General features: G+C 60.7%; 1 protein-coding gene across 1 annotated transcript; it reads right to left on the reverse strand.

The window, feature by feature from the left end:
• Window positions 1–2,127: 2,127 nt before the first annotated feature.
• On the reverse strand, window positions 2,128–7,539 carry IGFBP3 (insulin like growth factor binding protein 3). Its single transcript, XM_082692517.1, has 4 exons — window positions 7,000–7,539; window positions 3,767–3,993; window positions 3,333–3,452; window positions 2,128–2,679 (listed from the first exon to the last, which is right to left on the reverse strand). The coding sequence occupies exons 1-4, from the start codon at window positions 7,406–7,408 to the stop codon at window positions 2,554–2,556; spliced, it is 882 nt and encodes a 293-aa protein (XP_082548643.1). The 5' UTR covers window positions 7,409–7,539; the 3' UTR covers window positions 2,128–2,553.
• Between the last annotated feature and the right edge of the window lie 1,661 nt (window positions 7,540–9,200).

A 9,200-nucleotide genomic window follows, 5' to 3' on the forward strand; every position in this document is an offset into this window, starting at 1 on the left:
GAGGGTATGATTCTGCAGGGCGAACCCATCCCAAATGCTTCTTTAAAGGGTCAGTTACGGCTCTGGACAGGCCATTTTGTGCAAGGAGACTGATCATTGATTCTTGAAGGCACCTGCACAATTACGCCAGGGCCAAGGCAGGAGCCCGCCCAGCCTCTGGGTCTCCCTCTCCTCCTGCCTCATCCACTGCCCTCCAAGCGGTGGGGGCGGCAATAAAGGGCCCCAGGAGAGGCCGTCCGGCGTGTTCCATGCCCACCCTTCTTGGCTCTGAAAGCTGAGTGGTGACAAGATAGGTCCCTGGGGAACACCCCCTAAATGCAAAGGCCAGACAGTCATGGGGGGCACTTGTCCACCTGCCATGCCCTCCCGAGGTGGGAATAAGCCCATAGTCGGCCTCCTAGAACCGCAGGTTCCCAGCAGGTGTGGAGGGTCCTATGTGCTCAGAACACCTTCCTCTCTCCTGGTTTATTTCTCTAGCGCCACAAAACACGGAGTCAGTCATTAACATGGGGATGGGGATTTCCTTATGGTAAAACCAAACTCTTTATAAAAAATACAGTGTAAGACAAACTTTTCAAAAATGCCTTTTCCCAAAAAAACTTTATTAAATAAACAATGAAGGCAAGGTCACAGGTAGGCAGAATGTCTTGAGACCCCCTTCGTGTTCTCCGGGAAGGCTGCGTGCCCTGCTCGTACCGAGGGGTCTCCGGCTCAACTGTGGGACCCAGGCCCAGCCTCAAGGACAGCAGCCAGGCCTGGCCTGAGGGCCTCCGTCAAGGCTGTGCTTCTCTTCTCTGGCGCGGCTCACATCTTGTCCAGGATTATGACAATGTCCTAGCGCATCCGGCCTAGGACGGATACGAGGGTGACACGTCCGGAGAATGTGTTGTCTCTGCACGTGTGTGACTTAGAAACCGAGAGGGGGGTCTGAGTGCAGCGGGCCCAGGGTTCTCCGGCTGCCTCCAGCATCCCTGACAAGCTGTCCCTCTTTGCTGGGTGATGAAACTATTTTTACTTTTATATCGTGCTGAGGAGGTGAGGAGTGAGACAAAAAAATAAAACTCGTACTTGAATTGCAGAATGGAAAAATGCTTCTGTCTGCGGTCACCAGAAAACCCTGCTCTAACTCCATGACCTCGGAGATGGGCGGAGTCCTGCTGTTCCCCGCCACCCCCCACCCACCTCTGGGAGTAAACCCCAGGGCAGATGCACCAAGGTGCGGGGCTCTCTGTTGTCCCCAGGCCTGTGCTCCTTTACCGGGTGGGGACGAGGCATGCTCTCTACAGGACCAACACCCCCTGGTTCTGGAGTGGGCTGTGTGGGCCCGCTCAGGGCCATGGGCCAGCCAGCCGCAGCGCTGAAAAATATTTGGAGGAAAAAGAGAAACCCAGCCAAGGGTCAGATGCTCCAGTGCACAGTCTAGAAGAACCCTAGGCGCTGCAGACATCTGTCTCTAAACTTTGGTTGAGAGCAATCAGTTTGCCACGGAAATTATAAACCAAGTCTGTGGTGAGATGGTGAACCTGACCGTGTAGTCTTTTGTGTGCAAAGTAAGGCGTTTCTGAGCTCCACGTTATGGTGGACAAACAGAAAAAGGAATATATTGAAATAACTCCTCTACCTCGAAAGGCCTAACTGCCCGGGGACCCTGGGGGACCCTTGGCTTGAGACTCCAGCTGTGGGGTACAGGGACTCCCCTTACACTGTCCCCAAGGAGCACCTGCCAAAGACGAGACACAGGCTGAGGCCACGTCCCCAAGTGCCACCCAGAACCTTGAATTCTTTCTTCCTACCTTGTGGGGAAATATTGTAGCTAAAAATGAAAATTTGGGGGCACCTGGGTGGCTCAGTGGGTTAAGCGTCTGCCTTCGGCTCAGGTCATGATCCCAGGGTCCTGGTATCGCACCCTGCTCAGTGGGAGCCTGCTTCTCCCTCTCCCGCGCCCCCTGTTTGTGGTCTCTCCCTCTGTCAAACAAACATAAAAATTTCTTCTGTTTACTTAGATTTGTCTCGAGATGAAACACCTTTATTCTGTTTTCCCCAACGGCTCTCCCGTTTTTGGGCAGGCAAAGAAGTACCAAACACCACAGCAACTCTTCAACATCATAAATCTCATTTAAAATCTCATTTTTGTGTTAAGTGAAAATAAACTTTATTACAATGGTATCAATCACAGACTATCAAAATATCTGTTACGTTTTACAGAGAAAAACCAGCCACACTTGTGAGTGGGAAGCACGTTCCTTTCACAAGTCCTCGTGGTTTCCAACAGTCTTCCCGTGAGGACAAGTCAGCGGCAGCCGCGCCGGGAAGGCTGGCTGTCGGGACTTCCATGTGTGCATGGGTGTGACCTTGCACAGGTCCAAGTCCAAGTTCTTCCAAGGGACTCCAAGTGCCTGAGACAACCTGACCCCAGGCCCTGTTTCCCTGGGGTTGCTTGCCGCAGGTGGGTCGGGGGCCCCTTGCACCCTCCTGCGGGGTCTGTTCCCGCTTCCCCAGACACGCCGCTGCGGCCCCGGGGCCCAGCCCCCCGGTGCACGTGGTGAGCAGCGTCTACTTGCTGTCCATGCTGTAGCAGTGAATGTCGCCTTTCCCCCGGGCGTCGAAGCCGGGAAGCGGCTGCCCGTACTTGTCCACGCACCAGCAGAAGCCTCGCTTCCTGCCCTTGGAAGGGCGGCACTGCGGGGGAGCACAGAGTGAACCCAGGCCAAGGGCCGGGCATCCAGGGCCAAGGGTGCAGCAGGCCCCCAGGGAGGCCATGCATGTGGGGGAGGGGGTACTCTAGAGAAGCAGGGCTGGGTGGTTCTGCACCCCTCAGGTCTCAGGTGGACATTGGCCCCCATTGACCTGCAGGCATACCAGCAGCCTGAGGGGGTGAGAGGGTCCCCCTATCCGGTGCACCTGTCTTAGGGCGCCTGTGGAGCCGCACAGATGGGCTTAGCGCGCCTTGGCTGAGCAAGGGACCCATGGGGACACGCCGGCAGTAGACATGTGCTGTCTAATGGCTGATGGCCGAGAGGCTTGACAGACACCAGGAGGCCTGTGGCCTCACTCATTCTGTAGCTACTGTGGCAGGAACTGTGGGTGCTGCCGTCACAGGGTGGTTCGTGTTTAGAGACATGCTTACCCTGCCCTAAAGTAATGACCCCCCCAGTCGTGCTACAATTCCCGGGAAGGGTGGGTGAGGGGGGGCCAACAGGGGATCTCAGGGAAGCTTTCTGACCCTTTGTTTAGGCCAGGGACCTCTGGGGGTGGTGCTTGGTGGCTCTGCGGGTCAGGGGAGGTATGGATGGCGGGAGCGGGGGAGGGAACCTTACGAGGTTGCCACTTACCTGCTTCTTCTTGTAGAAGCCCTTCCGGTCACAGTTAGGGATGTGGATGCCCCTGGGGCTAAGCATGTCCAAGAACTTGAGTCGGTTTAGCGTGTCTTCCACCTCCCGGCGGCACGGCCCCTGCGGTGCGGGGAAAGCCCCAGTTACTCGGGAGTGCGCGGCCTCCGAGAGTCCCATGCATCCGTGGAGGGACCTGCTGGGCCATCCCCACCATGACACCAACCCTGGCTCCCCGTCTCCCATGAGGTCCCCAGAGCAAGGCCCAGGACCCGGGAGAGAGTCGCCACAGGCCAGGGCACCGAGAGACCAGGCGAACAGAACACGGCCGGTCTCAGGGCGCCCCTTCCCATGTCCTTCCACCTGGAGGCCCAGGAGATCCCACAGTGGGAAGGGTCCCTCCACACTCAGCCCACTGCCCCCAAGAGAAGGCTCACGTATTCCGTCTCCCGCTTGGACTCGGAGGAGAAGTTCTGGGTGTCGGTGCTCTGGGACTCATAGTCCACCTTGTAGCGCTGGCTGTCCTTGGCGTGCCCTTTCTTGATGACGTCTATCTTGGTGTGCAGGGGCTGGAGCCTGGCGTCAGGCACCCGGTGAGTGCTGGGGACAGCCTGGCCCTGCACGCTCCCTGCACTGTGGTCTTCCTCCGACTCACTGCTGTTTCCTTGGAAAGTGCAAGGGACACACGGGTGTGATAGCCATCCGCGGTTACCAACGGTCTTTTCAAAATCTTAACCCCTGGCAACCAAGACCCCGCTGGATGGAAATGTCGTCCAGCAATTCCAAATAACCTAAAAAACACCGGCATACAGTACTGTCCCACGGTACCAGCAGACCATGGCTGCGACTCTGCCCCAGGAAGCCCGCTTTCTAGAATGAAATCTGATGTGTGCTTTCAGAGGCGAGGTGATGGTGGGGGATGGGCAGGGAAGGGTTCTCACTGCGGATCTGGCAGCGCCTGGCGCCCTCCGCCGGCAGAGGGCACGCCTGAGGCGCAAGGTGCCCAGGATTTATGACCCGCAGGCCACCCCAAGTGCAGCCTCCTGGCACTGGGGACCAGCACACCTCTGCCCTACCTGCTGAGTCAGAGGCGCCAGGTGGGGACAGCCACCTGGGGCGGGGGGGTCCACAAGCCCCGCAGGGATTCTGATACCGGCGCTGTCCTGTGCCATCCGGCAGACTGGCCCAGAAACCTCACTCCTCTCCAAGCCTGGCTGCAGGTCCCCTGGCTCTGGGCGTGTAGGGTGGCGTGTGACAGGTCTACATGTCCTATCTCTAACTCCCTGTCCACTCATGGGCTGGAACACCCCCCAAGCTGCAGACTGTGCGAGCCCGAGTACTCAGTCCTTGAGAGCCCCCCCTGCCGCCGCCCCCAGACACTGCTCTGCGACCAGCGTGCTAAAGACGAGGCCCTGACACTGGTGTTCAAATGTCCCCAGCATCACGGGGGTTTCATGTGCAGGACTGCAGGTGGGGCTGACCAGCTATGGGGAAGGGCTGTGGCTCGTGAAACTGCCACACCTGGGGGGTTGCTGAACGCCCTCCTCAGGCCCCGCCCCTCATGAACCGTGGCAGCCCCAGGGAAGCCAGCTGAGACCTCTGGCTCTAGGGGATGGTTGCAGTATCTCCTGGAGAATGCTCTGGAGGCTGGCTAAAAGGACAGGCTCTTACCGGGACGTGCCCAGCGAAAGTGCGCTCACCAGGGGCTGGGCAGTCCCTCCCTGGGACTCCCACTTCCTCACCTGGGAAAAGACAGTCCCTGGAAGCGGAGGGGCGGTCGAGCTCCCGAGGCGTCTGGCGTCTGCGCCAGCCCGGATTAGCCCAGCGCCAGATACCGTCGGTTCTTAATTGGTAGAATTTGGTTTCAATGTCCTTTAACCTTAGGGTTTTTTCCCTCCCTTTTCAGGGAAGTACTGGGGACAAAGGAGATGCTAAAAGTATGTAAATAAACATATTTGCATTTCTTTTCCAAGAACTGAGTAATTTCTTAAACCACCCGGGTTTTCTTTCTAATGCCTGCTGACTTCAGCAGAAACACAAAACCTCTGCATTTAAGCAACAGATAATCTTAACTTCTGGCTGCCATTTAAATGTACCTCCCCACACCCACGGATTTTACGTCTCATCAAACCTTAGGTCTTCTAATCACATTACAATAAAACACATCAACCCATACTGTGTAGCGATTTAGCTAAAAAGCACCATTCCCGGCTCACTGACGGGAGCTGTGTCCTATGAACTTCTAATATCACTTTTCCAATACCCAGAAAACATGCTAGAAACAAAGTGCACATGGCAAATGACGTTAACTGCTCAGGGACAAACGCACCTAGCAATTTAAAATCCACTGTGATAAAACACTGCATGTTTTAGGCAATGGGAATTTTGCCTTCCCACCAATCCTGGGATGGTGTCTGTTTCTCTGGGATCCAGAGCCAGCCCTGCCTAGCAGAGACAGAGCCTCAGCCGGGAGAGGAAATATGCAGAACCCGAAATGACAAAGAGACTTCCCTTCTGCCAGGCCAGGGTGGGGGCCTGCCCACTAACTGTCCAGCCTGGTGCCTTGGAGGCCAGGGCAGAATTCTCGGGGCCTCCAGCTCTGCAGGAGCTGGACTCCCAGAACCCAGGGAGGCTGGCCAAGCCTGCTGGAGGGAGATCTGCAGCAACAGCTGCGGACTCCATTTAGGCTGCTTTCTCAGCGATCAGCGTGATGTCCTTCACGGAGCCACGCGGCTGACAGTGGCCCACCCAGTGGCCTAACTCTGCCAAACGTGAGCCTCTGTCCTCTGGAGGCTCCCAGGAACGGGACCTCATCCCTTCCACCTCGGATTAAGTGGCAAACAGTCCTGAGGTTTACGCAACCTCCCTTCACCATCCCCCAAATCTTGGAGTCCGCGCTCCCTGAAGCCCTTACACCTGGCGTCTGTCTGGGGACATCCAGGCACCAGGGCGGACGGGATGCGCCAGGTGGACGATGCAGGACTTGGCAACCCGAGTTCAGCCCCCACGTTCCTCCCTGCCTCTGGGGGACCTTGGGGGAGTCCCTTCCTTCCAAAGTCAGGTTGCCCAAATGCAAAAGATGCCAATACCCGATTCCCACCCTACTGTTTCTGGCGCACCCCGAGGCGTGTCATTGCTTCGCAAACTAGGTCTGTGCAAGTGTTGGCATTTTTATACTGCAACCATCTCCTACAACGTGCCTGCCCACCTTCTCCAGTCCGATTCCGGCTGCACCGCCTCCCAGCTTCCCCAGCTCCCTCCGCATCCTCGGCGTAGACGCGCTCGCTCCCAGTCTGCGAGACACGGAAGCCGCGTTCCCGAGGTGGGCCGCACGCTCCGTGCCTACGTTCCCGCGCCGAGCCCGCGCCAAGAGCGGGGGGAGGCTCCCCGGTATGGGATCGGTCGTGACAACCTCGTGTCCTCCCTCCCTGCCCGGAAAACCCTGGACCCAGTTTTGCCGAAAGCGCTTCGTAATTAGCCAGCGTTCAGTTTTGCCGAAAGCGCTTCGTAATTAGCCAGCACTCCGCAGTGGGCCGGCTGCACGCCGTGCCGCGGGCGAGTGCCCTCGCTCTCTGGGCCCCAAATTCCGCGCCTACGGCACCAGCGGCGGGGCGAGAGGTGGTCCCCGCAGCGGCGCCGCCCCAGCCCCTGTCGGGGCCGGCCGCCTCACCTGGCGCGGACGGCGCTGGCAGCAGGTAGGCGCGAAGGCGGCCGGCGGCGCTGGCGTTGGCGCAGAGCCCGCGGCCATCCAGCAGCGCCTGCAGCGGGCGTGGCTCACCAGGCGGCGGCTGGCAGCGGAGGCCGGCGCCGCAGCGCTCGGTGTAGACGCCGCACGGCTGGCCCTCGCGCAGCGCGCACGTCAGGCAGCAGCCGCAGCCCGGCTCCCTCACCAGCTCGGAGCACGCGGACGCGGAGGGCGGCGGCGCGCACTGCGCCAGAGCGCGCGCGTCGCACGGCTCGCAACGCACCACGGGGCCCGCGCCCGCCGAGCCCGCGCCGGCCCGTGCGGCCGGCGGCCCGCGGAGTAGCGCCAGCGCGATCAGCGCCGCGGCCCAGAGCGCGGGGCGCGCCCGCTGCATGGCGCCCACCGCGGGGGCCCGCTGTTCGTTCGGCCGGGGCGCGCGGGGGTCGGAAGGAGGCGCGCGGCGCGAGGCTGCGGGACGGCCGAAGACAGCGAGCAGGACTATGCGCGGCGCCGTCGTTCTCGCATCTGGGCGGCCCGAGCGCGCCGGCCGCTATATAGAAGCCGGGTGGCCGAGGACACGCCCCGGAACGGCGCGCGGGGTGGGGGGGGAGGGGGCGGGCCGGCGCGCAAGAGGCTCGGGGCTCCCGCCGCACCCGGGGCCACTGGGCTGGGGGCGGGGACGCGCAGCGCGCGCGGGCGCCCAGGCACCTGCTCGACGCGCGCGCTCCGGCCCCTTCGCCACCCCGCAGTCCCGGGCAACTGGGCGGCCCCGCCACCCCGCGGTTCCCGGCGCCTCCAGCCACCCCGGCGTTCCTCGCGCCCCCCGCCAGTCCGCCGCCGCCGTTCTCCCTGCGGGCCCGGGGGAGGTCGCCCCGCGGAGGGCTGGTGTCGGCGAGACGGGCGTCTCTGCTCCTCGCCGAGTGTACTTTGCGAAGCTTTCCAGAATGGGAGTCCTCGGGTCCGGGAGGTCGTGGGACGTTTCTGAGTGGGAATACCTGATTCGCATCGAGGTGTCTGGTTTCCTCTGCCCCCGCGGGGCCGTCTGCGCCCCCTCCCCCACCTCCCCCGGGACGTCCAAAGGCGCACCTGCAGGTGCGCACGTGGGCTTCGCGCTTTTTCAGGTTCGCTTCGCACAGCCGTGAAGACCCCCTGGGCGTTTCACCCCCCGCCGGCAGAGGGGGCCGACCCGAGTGGGTCCTTAGCAGGCCTGTCGGATCGCGTACATCACCACGGTTCCTGTCCCAGTCATGCTCCCAGATTGTGTTTTTAGGCGGAGTTGACGCCCCAACGAAACGATGGTTAACGCAGTAAAGAGAGCTCGGCCGAGGTGTCATTAATAACCAAATAGTCCGTGCAACAGATAATTTTTACTGTCATTTCCCCAGGCCACCGTGCATCCCTGTACTGGGTGCTCTCCTGTGCGTCGACGTGGGGATTGTTTGGGATTCTCGCCTGTCTATGCTCGGCGGTGAGCCCTGAGGTCGCGCTCCCGCGCGGTGTTTGTGAAGGTGTCCGCGCGCCCCTCCCCGAGGTGACCAACAGAGGGCGCCGGCGGTCCAGGATTGAATTGCGCCCTGCCCTGCGCAAGGCTCTCCAGCCGGGAGCCTGTGGCTCAGCTTTGCGAGCCCGAGAGACCCCCGCGCGAGGGCACTTTCCCGGACGCTGCTGGAAAGAAAGTCTTGCCCTAGGAAGTGGACGGGTGTCTTGGAGGATCACTGTGCAATTTGCAGTAGAAACCGCACTCGGGACCCCCTCGCGCTCTCCCCTGCCCTCGGGCCCTTGCCCTGCCTGCGCAGCTGTGGGTGAAGCTAGCGTGCACCCTCGTCCGCCCTCGCTGCGTGTAGGCGCGTGCAGAGGTAGATGTGCGTGCGTGCCCTCCCTTAGAATGGGAAGACCGGTTTGCTCACCGCAGATACACAGACAAAAGAGAAACGAGTCTTACTTCAGGCTCTCCAAGGAAGGGAGGTGAGAGACACCCAGCGGCCTGCGTTCCCGGCAAGGCAGAGGCATGCTTGCCTGTTCCCTAGGTCCGACGCGCAGGCTCTGGAGACCCGCCGCGTTTACCCTACACTGTGCACGACCTCCTGGCTGCCCCTTCCCGTGCATCCCTCCTTGTAGCTGCGTGTCAGCTGCTTTGGCCTCCGATTGCTCTGGAAAATCAGGGGAAGCAGAAAATGCCCTGAGGG

The sequence above is a fragment of the Mustela nivalis genome (genome assembly GCF_964662115.1).
Source record: "Mustela nivalis genome assembly, chromosome: 12".
Classification (NCBI taxonomy): Eukaryota; Metazoa; Chordata; class Mammalia; order Carnivora; family Mustelidae; genus Mustela; species Mustela nivalis.